Consider the following 27,000-nt stretch of genomic DNA (forward strand, 5'->3'; position numbering starts at 1 on the left):
CTTTTTCCTTTATACTACTTTGACTCAATCAGAGAGATGAGAGACAATTCTCCTTTAGCTTTGGAGCAGGTTGACTGTAGATTGACAAAGGGTCTTCATCATTATGCAAGATTTTTCATAAATGCCAAGTCAATTGATGAGGGTCTGATTGTTTTCTACAATATTCTACTGAAGGTTCTTCCTTGAATGGAATCAGCATAGTTTATAAAGGAATTACACAAAGTGGCATCTTAATGACATACAAAAGGAAATCATACTATCATCTTCAAAGGAACCCTCCACAAGCATCCACTTACCATCTTTTTTGGGCAAAATAACATCAAAAGGATTATGTTCATATAAAAGAACAACAAATTTTCAACAATTGAAGCTCATTCCATTTTATGTTACTGATGTCTACTTCATACTGACATCTTTCCTCTGATTATAGTCCTGTCCCTTTCTTACTTTTGTAATTTACATCCTGTCCTCTTCAAATGATGTTTGGGCCATTCAGAAAAACTAAGAGTAATCAGTCTAAGCTATATCACCATCTAATCACCAGCTAGAGCAGAAAACCTTTATTAAACACCTACTATATACCAAACACTCACATAGTTGACTGCCATTTTGGCCGGCCTTGGTTTCTCTTTCTTTTGCCTTTTCTAATCCAGAAAATAGCATTTCAGTTTTATGAGGCATAAAGGTCATTTATTCTTTGTCTTCTACTTCATGGTCCAGTTGCACATTAAAAGCTTTTGGAAAGGTCTTCAGCACGGAACTGAAATGTCTGTCTTAACCAAGAGAGGTGATCAGGAAATATTCCAACATCTCTCTGCCACTAAACTGTTCTGGAGCATTCATTCAACTCTTTCCTGTGCAGTATGACCTTCAAAGGTTAATAGAAACTCTTCTTATCCTCTTTAAGACAGGATCTCCCACCTCATGTTTCATAGCATCCGGGGTGTCTCCAGTTAACATAAAGGATGTCATAAAATTATTGAAATGAAAATAATTTTAATTCCCTTGAATGAAAGCATGAAATCCATGCCTCCCTGTAAGCCTACTTAACCAGAAAAGGATATAGGTAGAAAGCCTTCCTACTAATGCTTCCAGGTGCCATTATATACAGCCTAGAGAATTCCTTGGCTTTTTAAATTATAACCAGTTCTCTCAATTCTACTAATTCAGACCTTCTCAAATAGAGGCAGCAGAAACTTTTCTGACACACCAAATTGAGATTATTGAGCTCAACTTAATAAGCTTAAGAAAAGATTCCCTGAGTGCCTAGTTTATCCTTTTAGGCCTGCTATGAGGCTCTGACCTATAATCATCAACAGGTGCATTGATCCAAATTCAGTAATTGTGCCAGTGAGTTCTCCAGTGAACTGAGAGAGTAATATGGTCCTCAAGGAGGGACTTAAGCATTTGAGGAAAACTAGTTTCTTGTGTCTTGTCTGAAAAGCCAGGGCTTTTTAAAAGTGTAATGCAATTACTTCTAATATTTTTGTAAAGAAGGTGGTCTTGAGAAATGTAGAGGAAAGTTATTATTCTTGAGTTGGGGGATGTTTACCCCAAGCATGTGAAGACTTCCCTCAGCAGAAAGGACAGATGAGAATAATTTGTTCCAATGGCCATGAAGACAGCTGAAGCAGGTGCTCTGGAGGGCTTAGAGTTTGGTCAGCCATTGAGGATGCCAAGGTCATCCACTGCATTCAGGCCATCACCAGTCATCCTGACTTTTGTCTTGCCCCTGGGACTTGAATGACTCTGGAAAAGAGAGTGAGGCTGATGACAGTGTAACTTTGCTTCACTTAAGTGAATCATCACTCCATGATGCCATTGGTCCTCTTCAACAAAGGACGAACAACAGTTATCCTTTCCAAGACAAAGTAAATCATTAAGGGAAACTTATTAGCTCTAGTTATTTTTGTTTCTCTTTGCTACTAACAAGAGGTCATGTCTGTACACTCTATATAATTGGCTGTGCTTACATATACCAGAAGGCTAAAAGCCCCTGCCATAGTGCCTAGTGATATAAAGGGAAGGGGCCCACCAGATGCTGAGAAGGCTTAAACTGCAGTGATAAGGGCATTTTCATTAGGTAGGAAAGGACCAGCAGTTTGCACTTCAACCCCCAGGTCTTCATCATCTTCAGGTGTCACTTCTCCAGTAGACTGTTTCCCATACTATTCCTAGAAACTAAGACAAATGTTATCATTGCTGCTATGGCTATAGCCACAATGCCCAGACTTTGACACTCAGCATGCCTTCTTGATGTAGGTGTGAATAAGATGCTTTCCCTTTTGTTTTGCTAAGCAAAGATAGGGATTTTTGAGAAGAGTTTTGATGGGCAACCAAACTGAACAGAAAGTTGACCTGTGATTTCATTGATAAATTAAATTCCCAGATGAGGAAATGCCTTCAGCCAATGCAGATCATAAGTAGTTGCCTACTACACCAAGAAGTTAATAAATGGCTTCCCCAGGGTAATACAAACAGTACACATCAGAAGCATGTTTTCCTGCATTCAAGGCTAGCTCTCTATTCACTATCCCATGCAAAGCAAAGTAACAAATTACTTCGTTAGTTTATATTAAAGTATGTACTGCTAGAGTGAAAGGAGTGAAAGGAGAAGAATCAGGAGAACATTGTATACAGAGACTGATACACTGTGGTACAATCGAATGCAATGGACTTCTCTACTAGCAGCAATGCAATGATCCAGAACAATTCTGAGGGACTTATGAGAAAGAACGCTATTCATATCCAGAGAAAGAACTGTGGGAGTAGAAACACAGAAGAAAAACAACTGCTTGATCACATGACTTGATGGGGATATGATTGGGGATATAGGCTCAACACAATTACCTTAGTGCAAATATCAATAATATGGAAATAGGTCTTGATCAATGACACATGTAAAACCCAGTGGAATTGAGCACTGGCTACGGGAGGGGGGTGGGAGGAGGGGAGGGAAAGAACATGAATCATGTAACCATGGACAATTTTTCTTAATTAATCAATTAAATAAATTGTTTTAATTACCTTGAATTTATTTTGGAGAGGTTTTCTATTTATTGGTTGATCTGTGAACATGTTATATTATCAGAGAAGAATGTAAACTGTTTGAAGGCAGTTTTTGTCTTTGTAGCCCAAACAGGAATCTTGTAAGAGAGATAATTGAGAAGATTTACAGTCCAAAACTAGAGTTCATGAGGAGGAACAACTTTGTACTTGAGTGATAGCAATGAAAATTGAAGGCATCAGGAGACATTAGGTCTTAAAGCAGTTGTTAATTTTTCTCCCCATCTCTTCATTGTCATCATAACATAAAACTTCACAAAATATTGCAGTTCTCTCCATTACAGAAAAAAATGGATTTTAAAGAGATTATATGGTATGCTTGCAGTCAAACAGATAACAAAATCAGAGCTGACTTGAAACCTAGGGCTTCCTGAATTCAAGTTGAACAATCTACCACCTATGATCCTACCTTCTCTAATTTCATTTCAGGGAAGTATTGTGCTTTGAATAGATACATCACCCTTGACTTTTTCCCCTTTTCTTCTCTAAACTGCATCAAAAGTTCCATGAGAACAAAATTCTTTTCTTCATTAGCTTCATTGTACCCCTTATCCTTATTCTAATATCAATAAACCTTTGGGTTCTCAGGAAATGTTGAATGAATGATGAATTATTTAAAATATTCTCTAAGCCATTCATAAATCTTAGACTACAAACATGTCCTTTGCTCTATCCATTTTAGAGTGTTGCTTTTCTCTTTTCCTTGGCTTCATATTCTCCTATTGTTCTTTCTGAATTTATTATTTCCACAGGAGGAAGGGCATTGTTTTCTTCCTTTATCTTCCCTCTTTGGCCACCCCTCTCCCTACCACCTTGTACTTCAAACTTTTTTGATTAATTGTTAAGTAATCCAACATAGCCTGAAATTGAAAAAAAAAATAAATTTTCACAGTTCAGGCAATTCCAGACACTTCTGTTCTTTCCTTTCAATAAATCACTATTTTAAAGGAACTTTTTTATGCTATTCTGGGTTTGTGTTTTTAACAATCAGAGGAAATTATCTGTAAGAGCTCCATGTTCCATATTGTGATTTCTTCTGGTTTTTAGAAATTGGAGAATATTGACATTTTTATTTTTTAAAACAGAGTAGTTATTCCTAAAGTCTGAAGCTGAATTCATTAGATTTCAGGATCTTCAGCCAAACCTTATAGATTCCAAAAAAAACTTGTTTTTACAAGACAAATATAGCATGATTCCACTGGTGCTTGGACAGTTGTTAAACAAGGAAATCCCATCTGGAATAACTCAAACCAAGACCATCTGTAAAACTATAAGGGAAAATTTTGATTTGTTACTCTAACTCAGCAACCTTGAAAAAGTTATGGCACCTCAAGTGTCTCTCTTGCCTCCTGTTAAACTGAAAATGATTGCATAGTTCACTAGGGATTGTATGTGGATTACTTGTTAAAGTCCCCTATAAATGTCAAGTATGTCTATTAATTAAAATTTTGCTTCACATAATTCATTCATGTTTCTATAAATTCCCTCCAAACTTCTAGTTCAAGGGAGGAGGCCTCTTTAATTCTTATCCAGAACTATGTCTTAATGTTGCTTTGATCATTTTCTGGGATGACTAATGATTTCCTTTTAGGTCCTGAAGGAATTTCTCTTTGTGAATCTCTTATTATATATGTTTCTATTATAATAAGTAAATTATTTATAGATGACAGATCCTATCTATCTAATTTATACAGATAATATATCAGAAAAATAAATGTAAATTATACATAACCAAGAATAAACTTCAAATTAATTCATAGTTGTCTTTGGGATATTGTCAATGATTCCCAGTCACTGGAGACTCATACTCAGATCCTCCATCATTTGTGCTGTGCCCAACTCTCTCCTATCTGAATGGGTGAATTTGGTTGGGGTTGGCTACTGTAAATAATGTACAAAATAGGTCATTGAACTTGACTTTTTGATGACCATGTGGCGTTTTCAAGAACGTATGTGTCTTTGCTCCTAGAAAAGGCTCCCCTAGAAAAAAACATCTCATTCTGTATCTTGAGTCCATTTGTTAAGATTATCCTTCCTCTCCTATCAAATGTCAAAAAAAAAGGTTTTGCATTTTCAATTTATGTAAGCAGATTATCTAGGTGGTGCAGAAGATAGAATGCCAGGCTTAGAGTCAAGAAGACTTCCTGAATTCAAATCTGGCTTCAGACACTTCCTAGCTGTGTGACCCTGGGCAAGCCATTTAACCTCATTTGCCCTCAGTTTTCTCATCTGTATAATGGTGGAATTGTGGCTCCACGTCCCTTCTTCCCCTGTGCAAATGGTTTCCAATAGACCACAGAAGAACAGTATGACTCCTCACCTTTGTCTTTTTCCTTTTGCAGGATGGAGCTTTAGCATGGGTTCTGCCTACCAGTTTCACAGCTGGCGAGTGTTTGTGATTGTCTGCGCTCTCCCTTGTGTCTCCTCTGTGGTGGCCCTCACTTTCATGCCAGAAAGTCCCAGGTTTTTGTTGGAGGTAAAACATTATTATTGTTTGTTGCAGAATGTGTTGAATTGTTATTGGTATGAGTAGTCAATGTGAAAAAATAGATTCTCTCCACAACTAACAAATGAGTCAGTAATGACCCAAAAGCTCACTTTTTATGTTGATTTGTTAAGAACTGGCAAATTGTTTAGCCATAAAAACAATGACATGGGTTCTTACATCCATCAGCAAGAGTCTACTGATGTCCAACTTCAGGCTAGCATGTTTCTCCTTTATATTCCTTCCAATATTCAAAGTGACATGATGCCCATCATTAAGTCTTATGAGCCCAAATGCCAGTTCTATGTTCCTACTTCCTTCCTATCCTTCACCCTAACTAGCCAAGCCCTACTCTTCCTTGGGTCCTGAACACCAATCCCCTCTACCTCTTCTGCTGTGTACTTTGGAACACAAGCTTTGGACTTCTGGGTTAAGATGGCCCCAGAGTAGACACAAGGCTCTTCCTCTCTTCTCCCCCCAAAAATATACAGTGCCTCAATAGGACAAAACCCTAAAAACAGATTAAAAAAGGGGCTCCACTGTAGGATGCAGTCTTGAAGGTAGGCAGGATTGGGGCATTTCAACACTATAAGGGGATAAAATTACTTCCACCAAAACATGAGCTGATCACCCCTCCCCCCCACTCCACCTACTGCACCAGAGTTAGACCCAGTGCTCCAGAGTCAGAGCAAGGGTGGGCAATCTCTAGGTTCTTAGAAGCTGGCTGAAAACACCACATATTTACCCTGGAGAGCAGTGAGATTTGTAACAGCATGAGGCTGAGGAACATTAACCTTGGGCTCAGAAATAGAGCAGAGAAGGTTACACACAGCAGATGTTGTGGAGATTTGAAAAGAGCCTCAGGGCAAAAACCACTCCAGAGCTCCATACACAGAGAGCCTGCCCTCTTCACTCAGACTACTGGCTGGGAAGGGAAGGAAAAACCAACAAAGCAATGGCCAACTTCCAAGAAATACAATCTACAACCACCAAAAAGAACAAGAGAAAGGCATTGACCCTGGATATTTTTATGGTGAAAAAAAAAACAGAGTACAGAGGAGACAGCAGTGGATGACAAACAAGTACACACATCCAAACCTTCCCCCCCCCCCAAAAAAAAATTGGAAATTGGTCACAAGCTCTTGAAGAGCTCAGATTTGAGATGATGAACCAAATTAGAAAAATAGAACAAACTTGGCAAGAAAAGTGGGAAATAGTTCAAAAAGAAAATAACACTTTAAAAGACAGAAACTCCAACTTGGAAAAAGAAGCCCAGAAATCAAATGAAATGATAAGCAAATTGGAGTTTGAATTAAAGAGCTGGAACACAAGCATTGTTCTAAACCATTTAATCAACAAACATATTTAAGTATTTTTTATGTGCTAGATGCTATGCTAAACAATGGAAAAAAAAAGGAAAATATGAGACCATCCTAGCCCTCTAGGGACTTACTTTCTTACAAACTCCCTTTTGCATGCCATATTCCCTTACCACCCTTTCCAAAGGAGACTACTTTTGTTCCCATTTACCTAAATTTTAGGGCCAAGAGTAGTCACTATACTTCTGGTTCCCCATTTTAAAACAAATATGCATAGCCAGTGAAAACAAATTCCCATATTAGCTACATTGAAAAACATATGTCTCATTCTGTATCTTGAGTTCACCACCTATCTGTTAAGATCTTTCCTCTGCTACCAACCTTCAAATAATGACACCTTAAGTTTCAATGTATTGGAAAGAACTTTTAATTTAGGATTGAGCAACATCTCTTTGCCACCAGATTCTTGTAACAGGGAAGTCATTTAAGATTGGCCTCAGTCTCCTATACATACAAAAGGACCTATTATTCCTACTTGTATGATTGTTGTGAGGTTATGATGATATGTATATAAAGTTCTTTGTAAGCTTTAAAGTGTGACATAAGTATAAGCTCTTATTTTTTACTCCTAACCCCCACTTGGTCTTTTTCTTTCCATGCTGCCACTCTTTGCTTTCTTCACTAACCCTGCTTTAATTTCCTAACTTTTAAATTATTTCCTCTTAATGCTTTTTAAGATTCTGTACTTGTTCCTCTTCTCTTCTCTGTACACTTATTCTTTCTCTTAGCAATTCTGTTCACTCCAACATCTGCAGCTATCATTTCTACATATACTATTCCCCAGTCTTATCTAGACAGCTTGGTGGTTCATTGGGTAGAGTGATGGACTTCGGAATCAAGAAAACCTAGGTTCAAATCCTACTTCAGGTACTTTAAGCCGTGTGACTCTGGGCAATTTATTGTACCTCTTCCAGCCACCATTTCCACATTTGTAAAATGGAGATAAGTGCATCTTACCTCACAAGGTTGTTGTGAGGACCAAATGATATAATATATGTAGAGAGCTTCACAAACCTTAAAGTGCTACCTACTAATATTCTCTGACAAGTTCCAGACCTGCATTTCTACTAGTCATCTTCACCTAGAAATTCTTGTAGCAAGGCGGAGTCAAGATGGCAGCAAAGAGGCAGCAAAAGTTCAGACCTCTGAAAACCCTTCCTTACCAATTACAAACTAAATTCTCCTAGAGGACTGAAAATCAAACCTAACAACAAGGCAGAGCCAAGGAACCCTCCTGCTAGACTCAATTTAAAAGGTAGCCCCCCCCCCAAAAGCCGGAATTTGAGAACACTCAGGTTTAAGGGGAAGGAAGAAGGAAGATCCCAGGACTTCTCCCCCACTAGAGTGCTAAGCCTCCAATGGCAGCTGAAACCTCTGGGTGGACAAAGGCACTGGTCTAGAGGGAGCACCTTGTGGTCAAAGCTGTGCCAGGCTCAGAGCGACGAACACAGGCAGTGGGGAAGGAGTTAGAGAAGGAGCACAGAGCGGGCAGCCTAGTTGCAGCAGCTGAGAATGTCCATATTGCTCCCCCCTTCCAGGAGGTTTTGGACTCAGGGCACATCCAGCCCAACCTAGCTGGACTTAATCCATCAAAGTCTTCATAGGTCAGGGAAGCTCAAGCTCCAACACCCCTCCCCCACAGACTGCTGGACTTTAATCCAATCAAAGCATCCAGAGGGAAGGAAAGCTCAAGCTCCAACACCCCTCCCCCACAGACTGCACTGAGATATTTGCTGACAGAGCTCGAAGAGGGAAGACTGATAGAAAAGCCCAAAACCAAAAAAAAAAAAAATGAGAGGAGCAAGAGCACAGATAACTGAGGGAGTAAAGAAGGGGTAAATATGAGCAAACAACAGAAAAAGAAAAAAATTACAATCGACAGCTTCTATACAGGCAATGAATAAAGAGCAAACGGAACAGAGAAGGATGAGGGAACACCAAGCAATAAAACAGAAACCCAGTGAATTGGATACAGGCTTTGGAAGAACTCAAAATACAAGTCAAAACACCATTAAGAGAGGCTGAAGACTTCTGGTCAAGATGGCGGCTTAGAGAAAGCTAAAGTTCAGATCTCCGGAAACCCTTCCCTACCGAACTCAAACTATATGCTCCTAGGGCACAAAAATTCAAAACGAACAACAGCATAGACCCCGGAAATCCTCCTCCTGGACCTGGAGCTGGATCAAAAGGTACGCCCCCCCCAAAGCCAGAACCTGAGATCACTCAGATCTAAGGAGTAGGCAGAAGGAAGGTCCAGGACCCATCCCTCCCGACCCAGAGTGCTGAGTCCGAGGCAGCAGAGTGAACCTCAGAGCCTCAGGGCCGGCTATCCTGAGGGCCTCTTCCTGAAAACAACCTGACCCAGTCGTGGGGGAACCCAGACAGCAGGAAAACAGAGAGAGATGGGGGAGCCTGCAGCCCCCTGACCAGATCCTTCAATCTGAGGCTCACCAAAGGTCCCTGCCTCAGGGCATACTCAGTCCGAGGTTAATCCTATCACCAGCCTTCAGAGCTCCTGGAAGCCACGGCCCCTCCCCCCTCAGAGAGCAGGGTCTTCTGAAACAACAGTAACCCTCAGGGCTGGCAAAAGGGCCTCGGGAGTCGGCTATTCTGAAGGCCACTTCCTGAAAACAACCCAGTCGCGGAGGCACCCAGACAGCAGGGAAACAGAGAGAGACAGGGTAGCCTGCAGCCCCCTGGCTGGATCCTTCCCTCTGAGTCTCACAGATGGTCCCTGCCTCAAGGCATACTCAGGTCAACCCAGGGAAAGTTAATCCTTTCAGGAGCCCTCCGGAGCTCTGGGAAGCCATGGCCCCTCCCCCCTCAGAGTGTAGGCTCTTCTAGCTGGCTAAGGCACTGAAACAAACACCTCACGGAAAGGGCCAAGCCAGGCTCAGAGCTTAGAAGTGGGGCAGCGGAGAAGCATCGGGAGGGAACTGAGGAGACCAGTAACACAGAAACACCAGCAATTCCTGGCCTCCCTGGGAAGACAGAACAGCTGAGGATAATGCACAATTTGCCTAGGGCTAAAACCTCTGAACACCAGACAGAGATAAGAAAAACTAATCCTCCGCACTCAGATAGAGATGGCAAACTCCGCAGAAGCACAAAAGCCTCAAAATTCCAAGAAAAACAAGAAGAAGAGGGCAACTTTGGACACATTTTATGGAGCAAAAATACAAAATACATAGGAGATAGAAGAGGAAACACAAGCAAATGCTCTGAAACCTTCCAAAGGAAACTGAAACTCTCCACAAACCCATGAAGAATTTGAATCAGAAATTATCAAAAAGATGGAAGCCTTCTGGGAGGAAAAGTGGGAAATAATGCAAAAGAAATTCATGCATCTACAAAACCAGTCAAAGTGAAAAGGAAAACCAGGCTTTAAAGGTCAGAATTAGGCAACTCAAAGACAACGAGCAAGAACTAATAAAGCAAAGACAAAAGACCAAGAAATTAGAAGAGAACATAAAATATCTCACTGACAAGGTCACAGACTTGGAAAATAGAGGGATAAAAACTGCTGGGAAAATTGCAAGACAGTGTGGGAGAGATTAGGAATTGATCAACACCTGACACCCTACACCAAGATAAATTCAAAATGGGCGAAAGACTTAAACATAAAGAAGGAAACCATAAGTAAATTGGGTAAACACAGAATAGTATACATGTCAGACCTTTGGGAGGGGATAGACTTTAAAACCAAGCAAAACATAGAAAGAATCACAAAATGTAAAATAAATAATTTCGACTACATCAAATTAAAAGGCTTTTGTACAAACAAAATCAATGTAACTAAAATCAGAAGGAAAACAACAAATTGGGAAAAAATCTTCATAGAAACCTCTGACAAAGGTTTAATTACTCAAATTTATAAAGAGCTAAATCAATTGTACAAAAAATCAAGCCATTCTCCAATTGATAAATGGGCAAGGGACATGGATAGGCAGTTTTCAGATAAAGAAATCAAAACTATTAATAAGCACATGAAGAAGTGTTCTAAATCTCTTATAATCAGAGAGATGCAAATCAAAACAACTCTGAGGTATCACCTCACACCTAGCAGATTGTTCAACATGACAGTAAAGGAAAGTAATGAATGCTGGAGGGGATGTGGCAAAGTAGGGACATTAATTCATTGCTGGTGGAGTTGTGAACTGATCCAGCCATTCTGGAGGGCAATTTGGAACTATGCCCAAAGGGCGATAAAAGACTGTCTACCCTTTGATCCAGCCATAGTACTGCTGGGTCTGTACCCCAAAGAGATAATGGACAAAAAGACTTGTACAAAAATATTCATAACTGCGCTCTTTGTGGTGGCCAAAAATTAGAAAACGAGGGGATGCCCATCAATTGGGGAATGGTTGAACAAATTGTAGTATATGTTGGTGATGGAATATTATTGTGCAAAAAGGAATAATAAAGTGGAGGAATTCCATGGAGACTGGAACAACCTCCAGGAAGTGATGCAGAACGAGAGGAGCAGAACCAGGAGAACATTGTACACAGAGACAAACACACTGTGGTATAATCGAACATAATGGACTTCTCCATTAGTGGCGGTGTAATGTCCCTGAACAATCTGCAGGGATCTAGGAGAAAAAACACTATCCATAAGTAGAGGACAAACTGAGGGAGTAGAAACACCGAGGAAAAGCAACTGCCTGACCACAGTGGCTGAGGGGACATGACAGAGGAGAGACTCTAAACGAACACTCTAATGCAAATATTAACAACATGGCAATGGGTTCGAATCAAGAACACATGTGATACCCAGTGGAATCACACATTGGCTACGGGGGGTGGGAGGGAGGAAAAGAAAATGATCTTTGTCTTTAATGAATAATGCATGGAAATGATCAAATAAAATACTATAAAATTAAAAAATAACAAGTTTATCTCAATACGTAAGCAACTGATTGATCTTCTGTAAAAATAAAATTTGGCAAGTTATGAAATAAAATATTTATTGAAATATGTAAAAAAAAAAAACTAGATGCATTCCCAATAAGATCAGGAGTGAAACAAGGATGCCCATTATCACCTCTATTATTTGACATCGTACTAGAAACACTAGCAGTAGCAATTAGAGAAGAAAAAGAAATTGAAGGCATCAAAATAGGCAAGGAGGAGACCAAGTTATCACTTTTTGCAGATGACATGATGGTCTACTTAAAGAATCCCAGAGATTCAACCAAAAAGTTAATTGAAATAATCAACAACTTTAGCAAAGTTGCAGGATACAAAATAAACCCACATAAGTCATCAACATTTCTATATATCTCCAACACAGCTCAGCAGCAAAAACTAGAAAGAGAAATCCCATTCAAAATCACCTCAGACAAAATAAAGTGCTTAGGAATCTATCTCCCGAGACAAACACAGGAACTATATGAACACAACTACAAAACACTCTCCACACAACTAAAACTAGACTTGAGCAATTGGAAAAACATTAACTGCTCATGGATAGGACAAGCCAATATAATAAAAATGACCATCCTACCCAAACTTATTAATCTATTTAGTGCCATACCATTGAATTCCCAAAACATTTCTTTACTGATTTAGAAAAAACCATAACAAATTTCATTTGGAATAACAAAAGATCAAGGATATCCCGGGAAATAATGAAAAAAAACCACAAATGATGGGGGCCTTGCAGTCCCAGACCTTAAACTATATTACAAAGCAGCAGTCATCAAAACAATTTGGTACTGGCTAAGAGACAGAAAGGAGGATCAGTGGAATAGACTGGGGGCAAGTGACTTCAGCAAGACAGTATACGATAAACCCAAAGATCCCAGCTTTTGGGACAAAAATCCACTATTCGATAAAAACTGCTGGGAAAATTAGAAGACAGTGTGGGAGAGATTAGGAATTGATCAACACCTCACACCCTACACCAAGGTAAATTCAAAATGGGTGAATGACTTAAACATAAAGAAGGAAACCATAAGTAAATTGGGTTAACACAGAATAGTATACATGTCAGACCTTTGGGAGGGGAAAGACTTTAAAACCAAGCAAGACATAGAAAGAGTCACAAAATGTAAAATAAATAATTTCGACTACATCAAATTAAAAACCTTTTGTACAAACAAAACCATTGTAACTAAAATCAGAAGGGAAACAACAAATTGGGAAAAAATCTTCATAGAAACCTCTGACAAAGGTTTAATTACTCAAATTTATAAAGAGCTAAATCAATTGTACAAAAATCCAAGCCATTCTCCAATTGATAAATGGGCAAGGGACATGGATAGGCAGTTTTCAGATAAAGAAATCAAAACTATTAATAAGCACATGAAGAAGTGTTCTAAATCTCTTATAATCAGAGAGATGCAAATCAAAACAACTCTGAGGTATCACCTCACACCTAGCAGATTGTTCAACATGACAGTAAAGGAAAGTAATGAATGCTGGAGGGGATGTGGCAAAGTAGGGACATTAATTCATTGCTGGTGGAGTTGTGAACTGATCCAGCCATTCTGGAGGGCAATTTGGAACTATGCCCAAAGGGCGATAAAAGACTGTCTACCCTTTGATCCAGCCATAGTACTGCTGGGTCTGTACCCCAAAGAGATAATGGACAAAAAGACTTGTACAAAAATATTCATAACTGCGCTCTTTGTGGTGGCCAAAAATTAGAAAACGAGGGGATGCCCATCATTTGGGGAATGGCTGAACAAATTGTGGTATATGTTGGTGATAGAATACTATTGTGCTAAAAGGAATAATAAAGTGGAGGAAGTCCATGGAGACTGGAACGACCTCCAGGAAGTGATGCAGAACGAGAGGAGCAGAACCAGGAGAACATTGTACACAGAGACAAACACACTGTGGTATAATCGAACATAATGGACTTCTCCATTAGTGGCGGTGTAATGTCCCTGAACAATCTGCAGGGATCTAGGAGAAAAACACTATCCATAAGCAGAGGACAAACTGTGGGAGTAGAAACACCGAGGAAAAGCAACTGCCTGACCACAGTGGCTGAGGGGACATGACAGAGGAGAGACTCTAAACGAACTCTCTAATGCAAATACTAACAACATGGCAATGGGTTCGAATCAAGAACACATGTGATACCCAGTGGAACCATGCGTCAGCTATGGGGGTTGGGGGGAAGGAGGAAAAGAAAATGATCTTTGTCTTTAATGAATAGTGCTTGGAAATGATCAAAAAAATATTATAAAATTTTAAAAAAAGAGAGAGGCTGAAGACAATTGGGGAAAGAACTTAAAAAGTAAGATAAGTCATCTGGAAACAGAAAACAGTGTCTTGAAAGCCAAAATCAATCATCTTGAAAATGAGGCAAAGGAGATGAAAGATCAGAAGGAGACAGATGACCAAAAAGCCAGGGATGAAATCCATTCTTTAAAATCCAGAATACAATGACTAGAAGCAAGCGACTTCACAAGGCAGCAGGACACTATAAAACAAATCAAAAGAATGAAAAAATTGAGGAAAATATGAAGCACCCCTTTCACAAAACAGAAGATTTAGAAAATTGTTCCAGGAGAGACAAGTTAAGAATCATTGGTCTACCGAAGACCATGACAAAAGAAAAAGCCTGTACGTCATACTACAGGAAATTATCCAAGAAAGCTGCCCCAATGTTCTAGAACAAGAGGGAAAAGTGGAGATTGAAAGAATCCACAGATCACCTCCTGTACTTAATCCCCAACTGACAACACCCAGGAATGTTATAGCCAAATTCAAGAACTACCAGGCCAAGGAAAAACTATTACAAGCTGCTAAGAAGAAGTCATTCAGATAACATGGAATCACAGTGAGGATAAGACAGGATCTGGCTACATCCACACTGAAGGACTGAAAGGCATGGAATATGATATTCCAGAAAGCAAGGGAACTAAGTCTACAACCAAGAATCAACTACTCAGCAAAACTGACTATATTCTTACAGGGGAAAGTATGGTCATTTCGCAAAACAGAAGAATTCCAAGCATTTGTAAAGAAAAGACAAGACCTGAACAGAAAATTTTATGCCCAAGCACAAAACTCAGGATAATTATCGAAAGGTAATTAAAAAAGAGGGAAAAAAGTAAAACAAAACAAAAAAAAACCTTTCAGAGACCCAATAAATTAAGATGATATGTATCCTTATAAGAAAAGAGGTCATTGGTGACTCTTAAAAATTATTATTATCACCTGGGCAGCTAGAGGAATTACACTTAGAGGGAACCGTGACAAACTGTATAGTATAAAATGCCAAGACATAAATATGTATATAGATATATGTATGCATAAATGCATATATATGTGTAAATGTATATATATGTGCATATATATATGTATATATATATATAGAACTAGTGCTAAAAAAAGAGGTTAAAACTAAAAGAAATGGGAAAAAAAGGGGTAAATTTACATATCACAAAGAAGCTCATGGTGGGAGGGGGGGAAAACATTAATACACTGGAAGGGTAAAGAGATTGGAGATAGGAAATAGTCAACTCTTATGTGCATTGAAATGGACTCAAAGAGGGAAGAACAATGCAATCCATTGGTGCAGAGAATTGATTTGCACCTATAGGGAAGTAGAAGGGTAACAAACGGACTGGTGGGGAGGGAAGGGAGAGAGGGGGTGGGTTTTTTTAAAAAAGAATGTAAAGAAAATAAGGGGGGACTATGAAGGGAGGGGGTAGAAAGGGAAGTAAAATAAGGGTGGGAATTAGGGGGATTGATTAAAAACAAAATATTGATGTAGAAGGAAATAGTGAAAGAAGAAAAGGCAGGTCTAGGAGTGGAAATCAAAATGCTGGGAAATTCACAGCTGGTAATCATAACTCTGAAAATGAGTGGAATGAACTCACCCATAAAACGCAAGTGAATAGCAGAGTGGATTAGAATCCAAAACCCTACCATATTCTGTCTACAAGAAACACAAATAAGGAAGGTAGTAAATAAGAGAATGTAGTAAAAGAGGTAGTAAAAGTAAGAGGATGGAGCCAAATCTATTAGGCATTAACTGATAAAAAGAAGGCAGGAGATGCAAAGCCAAAGTAAAAATAGATCCAGTTAAAAGAGATAGGGAAGGTAATTACATCCTGATAGAAATTCTTGTAGCACCTAACATTCAATACATCCAACATAGAAATATATTGCTTTCACTCCAAACTGACAATTCCTTCTGACTTCCTATTTGTCAGTGGCACCACCTTTATCATATCACTCATGTTCAAAACCTGTTACCTTTGACTCTCCTCTCCCCTTCATCATCCACATACAGTTACTAAGACCTGGCAAGTCTATCTTGGAAATATCTTTCAAATATATCCCCTACTGAATGTCCTTTGATTGGGGAATGACTGAACAAATTGTGATATCTGTTGGTGATGGAATACTATTGTGCTCAAAGGAATAATGAACTGGAGGAATTCCATGTGAACTGGAATGACCTCCAGGAATTGATGGAGAGTGAAAGGAGCAGAACCAGGAGAACATTATATACAGAGACGGATACACTGTGGCACAATCAAATATAATAGACTTCTCTACTAGCAGGAAAGTAGTGATCCAGGACAATTCTGAGGGACTTATGAGAAAGAACACTATCCACATACAGAGAAAGAATTGTGGGAGTAGAAACACAACTGCTTGATCATTGGGTCAATGGTGATATGATTGGGATTATAAACCCTAAATGATCACTCTAGTGCAGATACTAATAATATGGAAATAGGTCTTGATCAATGTAAAACCCAGTGGAATTGCTTGTTGACTATGGGAGGGGGTGGGAAGAGGAGAGGGAAAGAACGCGATTTTATAACCAAGGAAAAATATTCTAAATTAATTAATTAAATAAACTTTAAAATTTTTTAAATAAAAAAACACAAATATATCCCCTTCTTTCTATTATCATTGACATCATGCATTACCACCCACCTCAACAGCTATAATAACCTCCTAACTGGTACCACCCTTTTCTTCCCACCATCCATTGCATCTTTCATGTATAATCAAAATAAAATCCTTTACATACTGATCTGATCATGTCACTTATAGATTAAAAATACTTGATTAACTTTATATTGACTACCAAATAAAGTCTGAATTCCTTAACCTCATCTCAAAATCTTCTACAACCTTAGACCACTCTCACTTTCCAACTTGTCTCACTATTGTTTTCTCCTCTGCATTTCATATTCTAACCAAATTGTACTACTTTCACTCCCGACACACATCAGGCATTTTCCTGACCCATACCTTTCTTTTCTCTCTTTTTTTCTTTTTTAAGAGTATTTTTCCACGGTTACATAATTCAAGCTCCCCTCCGCCCTCCTGGAGCTGGCAAGCAGTTTTACTGGGTTATACATGCATAGACATGTATCATTGTTCAAAACCTATTTCCATGTTATTCACATTTGCAATAGAGCGATCTTTTAACATCAAAACTCCAATCATATCCATATCAAACTACATGATCCATCATATGTTTTTCTTCTGCGTTTCTATTCCCACAGTTCTTTCTCTGGATGTAGATAGCATTCTTTCTCATAAATTCCTCTGGATTGTCCTGGGTCACTGCACTGCTGTTAGTAGAAAAGTCTATTATATTCGATTGTGCTATAATGTCTCTGTGTATAATGTTCTCCTGGTTCTGCTCCTTTCACTCTGCTTCAATTTCTGGAGGTCTTTCCAGTTCACAAGGAATTCCTCCAGTTCATTATTCCTTTCAGGACTTCAGGACAGTATTCCATCACCATCAGATACCACAACTTATTCAGCCATTCACCAATCGATGGACACCCCTCATTTTTTTATTTTTTTTGCCACCACAAAGAGCATGGCTATAAATATTTTTATAAGTCTTTTTCCTATTATCTCTTTGGGGTACAAACCCAGCAGTGCTATGGCTGGATCAAAGGGCAGGCAGTCTTTTAGCGCCCTTTGGGCATAGTTCCAAATTGCCCTCCAGAATGATTGGAACAATTCACAACTCCACCAACAGGGTATTAGAGTCCTAATTTTGCCACATCCCCTCCAACATTTATCACTTTCCTTTGCTGACATATTGCTTGCCCCATCTCTTTAGCCATACTATGTCTTTTTCTGGAAGTACTCTTTCCCTTTTTTCTTTTGAAATCTTTCTCATCTCTTACAACAATGACCAATATTGAAGTATGCTTTGCATGAGAATACATGTGTAACACAGAACAAATTACTTACTATTTCTGGGAAAGTGTATGGCAGGGAGGGAGGGAGAAAATTTGGACCTTATAATTTTGTAAAATGCATGTTGAAAATTGTTATTGCACATAATTGGGAAAATAAAATATCTTAAAAAAAATTTTTTTTAAATCTTTCTCATCCTTTAAAGTCCAAATCTGGTACCAATGTCTACATGCCATCATCTTGGATCCTATTCATTATCATCCTAGCTAGGTAGCACAGTGGAAAGGGTGCTGGAGTTGGAATCAGGAAGACCTATGTTACTCTGGGCAAGACACTTAACTCCAAATTAGTTTCTTCAGCTGTAAAATGGAGTTAATAATAGCATCTATCCCTCAGCTGTGGTGAGGATCAAATGAGATATTTGTGAAGTGCCTGGTATATCTTAAAGTTCTATATAAATGTTCACTTTTATTATTATTAATTATCCAATTTCATCTTACTGTATTTGACCCATTATTCTAGTCTGCCAAAATCTTTTGGAGATTCTTATACAGTTACAACATACTTGCTATTTCTTTTAACTTCATATCAACAACTATATACCAAAACCATTTATGAGGGAGAGTTGGGGGCAAAAAAAATGTGGCTATTTTAAAAGCTAGCATTCTATATATATTAGTGGTTCTTTAGAAGTGAGAAATGGCCACATAGTTGAAGTAGTGAAAGGGGAAAGGGATGGAAGAAAGGACAGTACCAACCAGCATGCCTTGGTGATTTGTAGGATGCCAATAAAGACGTGTAAATGATCCGGCAAGAGCATTCAATTTTGCTTTTTTTTTAAAAAACCCTTACTTTGTCTTAGTGACAACTCTAAGGACAAGGGCTAGGCAAATGGTGTTAAGTAACTTATCCAAGGTCACACAACTAGGAAGAATCTGAAATCAGATTTAAACCCAGGACCTCCTGACTCCAAGCCTGGTGTTCTATCCACTGTGCCAAGTAGTCATTCCTGTAGCAGCTAGTTTATGAGAGACATTCATAAAGCATTCATTCATAAACCAGAGATTCCCTGTAATCCTCAGAAATTAGATTTAGTCTCCCCAATGCCCAGGATACTCCAAGATAGGTACTTTGGGGTGGGTAATGGGGAGAATGAAAAACAATTGTGTTCTCCACCAGGAGTTATTCACCAGAGAGTTAGTTGCCATACAGAAAGAGTTCATTCATTGCCTCATGACCAAAAAGACCTTCTGCACCCCTTTAAACACCTAACTTGATTTTTAATTTACTACTTGAGATGTGTTCTAAAAGTGCATTCTTTTAAGCTTTCAAACATAAATGGACTTGATATTCTTAGTAAAGTTAGAGAAATGATTATCTGACATCTAGAGCCTCCCCAAAACATAAGCATATTTCCTCAGAGTAATCTAAGCAGTTTTCAGTGGATTCTTCCAGGTGACTAGAATTCTACAATGGAAATTTCCAAAAGGATACTCAGGATAACATGGAAGGATTCCTAAAGAGCAGTCATCATAACACCCTTTGAGGAATCAAGGTCCCAGATGCCCTGTCTCAAGTTAGATTGCAATGATCCAAGATATTTCTGATGGAATTATGAGAAAAAATGCTATTCACATTCAGAGGAAGAACTGTGGGAGTAGAAACAGAAGAAAAACAACTGCTTGATCACATGGATTGATGGAAATATGATTGAGGATGTAGACTCTAAAGATCACCCTAGTACAAATATCAATAATATGGAAATAGGTCTTGATCAATGACACATGTAAATCCCAGTGCAATTGCTTGTTGGCTATGGGCAGGGGGTGGGAGGAGGAGCGGGAAAGAACATGAATCATGTAACCATGGAAAAATATTATTAATTAATCAATTAAATAAAACTTACAAATAAATAAATAAATGTTGATTGATTGATTAATTGATTGATTGATTCATGGGATCAAGGAAGGCAAGCTTTGTTCTTGCATTTCATCCATATGCTTAAACTTTCTAGGTTGGGAAACATGATGAAGCTTGGATGATTTTGAAGCAGATCCATGACACTAATATGAGAGCACGTGGCCAACCTGAGAAAGTCTTCACTGTAAGTATGTTTCCTCAGCTACTCCTCCTTCCCTGCCCCAGGCCTCAGGTCCTTTGCAGTCAATAATATCTGGCCAATTGAAACTGCATATTTTTCTTTATTTTTTCCCTTTTCCTTCCTAAATAGGACTGTTCTATTCAACTTGTTAGTTCAGACACAGTGGACAGTGTTGGGCCTGGTGTCAGTAAGATGTGAGTTCAAATCCAGCCTCAGATATGTAATAACTGTATTATCTTGACAAGTCACTTACCCCTACTTGCCTCCATTTGCTCATTCATAAAATGAGCTGGAAAAAGAAATGGCCAACCACTTCCATATCTCTGCCAAGAAAACCTCAAACGGTGTTGGGACATGCCTGAAATGACTGAACAGCAAACAACAAGTTTGGATGTGTGTTGTTCCATTTGGAAGTTAAGTGGCACAGTGAATGAAACAAGATCGAGTTTAAAATCTGCCTGAGACATTTATTAGTTGTGTGACATTGGGCCATTTGCCTTACCTCTTGGAATCAGTTTTCTCCTCTATTAAAAAATAATCCTGCCTCATGGGATGGTTGTGAGGGTACAGTGAGATAACATTTGTAAAGCATTTTGCAAATCTTAAAGTACTATATAAATGTTATCCATCTAGATTTTTTTTAAAAAGAAGTTTACCCTGCATATCTTACCCAATCCAACATGTCCCAATGCCTTGGCACTTGTTCCTTCCCTTCATCATATTTACATCCCCAAATGGGGTCATCAGTGTTATGTGTTTGATGCACCTGTACTCCTTGGCCCTCCATGCCACCACACTTAATCTCTTCTATTTCTTACTTCTCAAAGCAGGTTTGATTGGCATACTTTCTCCTAGGTGGTCTCAGTTATCCACTAATTGTCAAATTCCTATATATTTAATATCTGTAAACTTAAACACAGATGCTCTAGAGAAGGGAAAAAATCAGCACTTTCTCTTCTACTTCTCCTTACAGGTGAACAGAATCAAAACTCCAAAGCAGATTGATGAATTGATTGAAATCGAGAGTGACACAGGGACCTGGTACAAGAGGTGCTTTGTTCGAATCCGCACTGAATTGTATGGAGTAAGTAGCAAACTCCATCTGAAATGTTTGCCTTTCTTGGCATTATGAGGTTAACAACTCTTAAAGATTATTAGTTATAGATGAGTTATCAATCTGTAGCTCTAGAGGGAATTTCCAAAAGAGAAGTTTCCCACGCCAACAAACCATAGGTCCCAATCCCCAAATAAAAAGGAATAGTAATAGCTAGGTATACCAGTGTCTCTCAGAGGGCATGCACCATGCTAATGCACTACACTTGATTTCAGAAATAGTTTCAGGGATTCCGGGATACCCCTGATATCAACAGAAAACAGAGAAGAATAAAGATTAGTTCCAACCTTTAGGAAAGGCATATCTTTTAGCAGTGATTTGTAGACTGTAATCTTTGGATATCTAAAGAGGAAACCACAATCTCAAATACTGAGAGCCTGAAAACTCATTATGATCTAGTTTCCTGACCTTTTTCCTAGGACCTTTTTCCTTTTAATTCTAACTAAATAGGAGCAAGAAGAGCCTAGTCTTCCCAGACCTACAATCTCCTGATTGGCAAATTGTATCACTTTTGGTTTTGTTCGCCTTCATTTTTGCTGAACTATTGTGTCAGAGATACTAATTCTCAAATATTTCACAGATCTGGTTGACTTTTATGAGGTGCTTTAACTATCCAGTTAAGGAGAATACTCTGAAGCTGACGGCAGTTTGGTTCACCTTGTCTTTTGGGTAAGTCATTTGGATTCTTAGAAAGAAGGAAAAAATTATAAGCATTTTTTCTCATGCCTTTTCCATTCTGATGGCACCTTTTTCATGTCACTTGGCGGCAAAGACATACCCCAGAACTGTGAGTGTTTTCTTTTTCTTTTCATTTTAATGTGCGACTAGTTCCAATTTCAGCAAAAGCAACTCTGATAATTTCAAGTATTTCATGTATCAGTTATGCAAATTGAGAGGGCAAAGCCCAGCAACATTAGAAAATGATCTTTTTGCCACAGAGCTTGCCAGCTGCTAAATTAGACTGCTGAAGGAAGGGGAAGCAATGGAAAGGGGGAGGAATTTCATCTGCTTTTGAATGAATCCCATTTGGGCTTGGAAAGTTTCAGTTATCAAGTTATAACTTAAATATAAGGTGTTTGCCTTTTAATGGGACCATTCCAATAACAGAAGGTTAGTTAGGAAAACACCCAAAACTATTTTAATGCTTTAATACTTCTCTAATTCGTTGTTTAAATAACTACAAAACAAATAACATCCTTTACTTTGGGCTATGTGTGAGAGGACTGCAGCAGCCCACAGAGGTGCCTCACTTATCCTTGATCAAAACTTCTTCACCATTCCACTGGCCCAAACTAGGGGCTAGCAAGGAACCTCTCTTTCCCTGGCGCTTAATAAGCAGCAATCACTCAACAAGATATACCCCACAACAGTCCCAGAATTTCCCACTTGTCTTCCTTTTCTATCTCAGCAAGCTAACATTTTAATAGTTACCTTTGATTTAAGGCTTAGAAAGTATATTACAAATACTAACTAATTGTAGGATTCTCTGAATTTACTTGGCATCCTAAGACACAGGATCTTTGTTTCTAACAGAGCACCTTTTGACCAGGGTGGAAATATTACAGGGGGTTTCAAAAAGGCTTTTAACCATCAGAATAATCTGTATTTTTTGTACTTTTAGAGGCAAGCCAGTAGCAAGCAATTGAATCTTCAGTAAAAAAGCAATGAAGTAGAATAGAAAGAATGTTGTTTTGGGAGTCAGGAGAGACCTGGGTTCCAATCCTACCCCCACCACTACCCTTATGACCATGAGCAAATTGATTCACTTCTATGAGCCTCCATTTCCTGAACTATAAAATGGAGAAAATAATACCTGTAGTGCCTACTTCACAGGATTGATATGAGAATCAAATGAAAGAACTTTGCAAACCTTTAAGGAGCATGTGAATGCAAGTTATTATTATTAGTCTTAGTTGGATATAAACTATATCTCCTTTTCCCAACTCCCTGGAATGTATTTTTTTTAAACCTTCACTTTCCATCTTAGAATTGGTATCAAGTATAAGTTTCAAGGCAGAAGAGCAATACGGGTTAGGCAACTAGGGATAAATGACTTGCCCAGGATCACACAGCTAGGAAGTATTAAGTTGTCTTTTTAAATCTGAATTTTTTTGTAATTATTAAGAATATGAGAAGATACAATAATGAAAGGAAACCTTATATGAGAATTCCATATGGCAACAAATGGAATACAATGGAAATGGGTTGGATTAAAAGTCAGAAGGACTAGTTTTGAACTCAGCCTGTGCTATTTGCCACTCATGTGACCTTGAATACCTTGGTCAAGTCACTTCACCTTTTTTGACCATACATTCTTTATCTTTAAAATGAGAGAGTGGGGCCCTTCCTGAGAAAATCAGTGATCACAGTGACAACACATGTTGAAGGGCTCACTCTCTTGTACTGGTGTCCTTAACTAGCAAGGCTTTCTTTGTCTCCACAGGTACTATGGATTGTCTGTCTGGTTCCCTGATGTCATCAAGCATCTGCAGTCTGATGAATATGCAGCCCATGTGAGAAATATTGGTAGAGAAAAAGTGGCCAATTTTACTCTCAACTTCACCTTGGAAAATCAGATCCACACCAGTATAGAATACGACAATGGCAGGTCTAGAAACGTTTAAGAAATCCAATCTTTCACTACCAATCTGGGAAAGAGAATTGTAAGGTGGCTAAGGCAACATGACAATGAATGCTGAATATTCCTTTTCAGTTTGTAAATGTTAGTCTTTATTGTGCTCTATGTTAGAATTTTTAGATGGTCTTTGGGGGAAAAGAAGGGAAAGTTGTATGTGCTATTAATTATTTTTCAATTTAATTCTTTAAGTGTAACATGGCCACACTTACAGGTATTGGTATAATTCTGTACGACAAAGTAAGAAAAATCTGTCATAATTCTAGTCTTATGCTTAAAAAAATTATTCGGCAAGTATTTTACATCCTATGCTAAAGTGCAATAGAAAGGATATTATATTAAGTTATAGCCAAGAAATTCAGGGTAGACAGGAGAATTTCCTAGTGAATGGAAAGGGTTATAAATAAAACACTGATCACCTGATCTGTATTACATAAAGTACTATAATTCTTCCCTCGATATTTTTAAGATCAAGGCTGAGAACTGTCTTTCGAAGAGGGCTCAGCATCATTCTGGCTTGGAGGCAAAAGTATATTCAAGATGTTCTCCCAGTTCTAAGAATATGTTGTTTATATAACCACCCTAATAACTTCTATTTGTATCCAATCAGCAAAGGCAGAGGACAATTTAAATCTTCTCATTTTAGAAGACGGGAAAGCAAAGATCTGAGATAGCTAAACAGAGTTCCCATTCTATACCTCAGGGCTAAACAAGATTGAAAGGGTAGAAAGGGATTCTAAGTGCTACCTTCCCTGAACTATCTCACAATCTCTTGTCTTGAAGACTAGATGAAAAGAAAGTTTACGGATGCAATACAACGCAACTGGTCTGTCCTGGCTAGATGAGGCAAGGGGACCTAACCATTATCTGCTCAATACAAGGATAACTTTGTTAGCATACATCTGGAGTTCTTAACATGGTGGTCCATAGACTTCTAAAGAGCCCATGATAGTCTGTGAACTTGAGTGGGAAAATGAATTATTTTTGCTAACTAAAAGTTTATTTTATTAACCTTTGTTTTCTTTTTATAATCAGTATCATTATTTTTTATTTAAAATCATTATTCTGGGGGGCAGCTGGATGGCTAAATGGATTGAGAGTCAGGCCCAGACACAGAAGGTCTTGGGTTCAACCCTGGCCTCAGACACTTCCCAGCTGTGTGACCCTGGGCAAGTCACTTAACCCCCATTGCCTAGCCCTTAACCCTCTTCTGCTTTGGAATCAATACACAGTATGGATTCTAAGATGGAAGGTAAGGGTTGTTTTTTTTAAACCCAACATTATTCTGAATAAGGATCCATGGGCTTTCCCAAAGTACCAGAAGGATGGATCCATGATACACAGAAAAGGTGAAGAATCCCTGTCCTATCTGATATTGCTGATCACCACCTTGACTTAGAATCTTGGAGTACCCTAAAAATTATCTTATTTAACCAGTATGAGTTAGGGAATGATGTTTAGGGACTTTATAACCATATTTACTTTATATTCCTTGGAGGATAATTCTAGTTTGTTTCTTTAAAGAATTCTAAAAATTGTAACCCAGTGTAAAGTCAATGTCACCATAAAATCTCAATTCAGTAGTGTCCATGAAGATCCCAAGCAGAACCAAAAAATGAAGATTTGCATTAGTAACCCCCTAGACGACCATGATCATAATGTTGGAATGTGGGCAGATAGGTGGCTCAGTGGATAAGCCAGGCTTAGAGAAGGGAGGTCCTGGGTCCAAATCTGGACTCAGCTACTTCTGGCTATGTGTGACCTTAGGCAAAGTCACAACCCCAATTCCTAACCCTTACCACTCTTTTGCCTTAGAACTGATACTTAGTATTGATTCTAAGACAGAAGATTAAGGTTTTTTTTTTTTAAATGTTGGAACGCTTTCTTTAAAATATACAGATCTGAAGACAGACGTGATTACAGGATTTTGTGCAATGCAGAGAAATTTAAAATATGACTGGCCTATCTCATTTTTTAAAACAACTTACCCATTCCAAGTCCAATTTTATTTCGAGAGATTGATGGTTGCCTGAAAATGCAGGGCCACTTATTGCCATTCAGAAGTTTCAATCATAATGCTTTTTGCCTCTGAAATGGATCACTTCCACATAAAAATACCTTGGAGAAATAACAAAGCTCTGGCTTCATTTTTGTGGTCCATTTGTTATATTTAGATACATTTTAAAAAGAAAATGAGCCCAAATGATAGAATGAGAAAGGAATATGCACTGGGTTTTATTTTTCTTTAAAAGGAAATGCAGGGGGAAGTTAGGTAGCACAGCAGATAGAATGAATGGCTTGGAATCAGGAGGACCTTGTTTCAGATATAGCCTCAAACACTTCTTAATTATGTGATCCTGGACAAGTCACTTAACCCAATTGCCTACCCCTTGCTGCTTTTCCGTCTTAGTATCAGTACTAAGACAGAAGGTAAATGTTTAAATAAAAAAGGAAGAAAAAAGGAAAATGAGGATGGCAAATGAAGTTCTTTTAAGTCAACAGCATTCTTTACCTTTCATGCTGTTGACAGGGACAGTATAACCATTTTGGTGTTGGTAAGAGCTTAGCTACTTGTACTCAGTTTCCCCACTTTTAAATGGGTGGAGAAAGACATCTTCTCAGTAATCTCCTGTGCTTTTGTATATATTCTGAAAGTTTACAAGAAGCAGCAGGGATCCCATGGGGTACCTAAGTCTATAATGCTCTGATGCAAATAAAAGGATTCATCCAGAATATTATGATAACATTATTACTACCATCTGTCCAGCATTCCCATCAGTGCCATCCAAGTATGTTTTCAGTTGGTTTCATCATTCTACTTATTTTTCAAAATATGCTGCATTATCACCTTTCTCTTTCATTCACAGAGCTGAATTGTTCATAATGAGAAAAAAAATGATGTTTGTGCCTGCAGCATTTCTCAAACCCTGAGCCAGTGGTACCTGATATAGATGGGTCAGAATTCATATCTCCTTTCCCCAGGGCACTGCGAAGTCATAAATACGAAATAGTGTCGGATTGAGACAATAAATTGACATGGGATTCCCAACTTGTGTGTCATGGGCTGCTTTAGTAGTC

The 27,000-nt window shown here is 38.5% G+C and overlaps 1 protein-coding gene across 1 annotated transcript in view; it reads left to right on the forward strand.

Annotated features, from left to right (window-relative positions):
* The window catches only part of SV2C (synaptic vesicle glycoprotein 2C), a 233,679-nt gene that overhangs the window by 174,753 nt on the left and 31,926 nt on the right, over window positions 1–27,000 (forward strand). The window contains exons 5-9 of the mRNA XM_056824761.1: window positions 5,409–5,542; window positions 20,087–20,176; window positions 21,147–21,257; window positions 21,868–21,956; window positions 23,731–23,895. Of these exons, the coding sequence (XP_056680739.1) occupies window positions 5,409–5,542; window positions 20,087–20,176; window positions 21,147–21,257; window positions 21,868–21,956; window positions 23,731–23,895 (589 nt within the window). The remainder of the gene's footprint in view (window positions 1–5,408; window positions 5,543–20,086; window positions 20,177–21,146; window positions 21,258–21,867; window positions 21,957–23,730; window positions 23,896–27,000) is intronic.

Source organism: Monodelphis domestica, chromosome 3 (assembly GCF_027887165.1).
Source record: "Monodelphis domestica isolate mMonDom1 chromosome 3, mMonDom1.pri, whole genome shotgun sequence".
NCBI lineage: Eukaryota > Metazoa > Chordata > Mammalia > Didelphimorphia > Didelphidae > Monodelphis > Monodelphis domestica.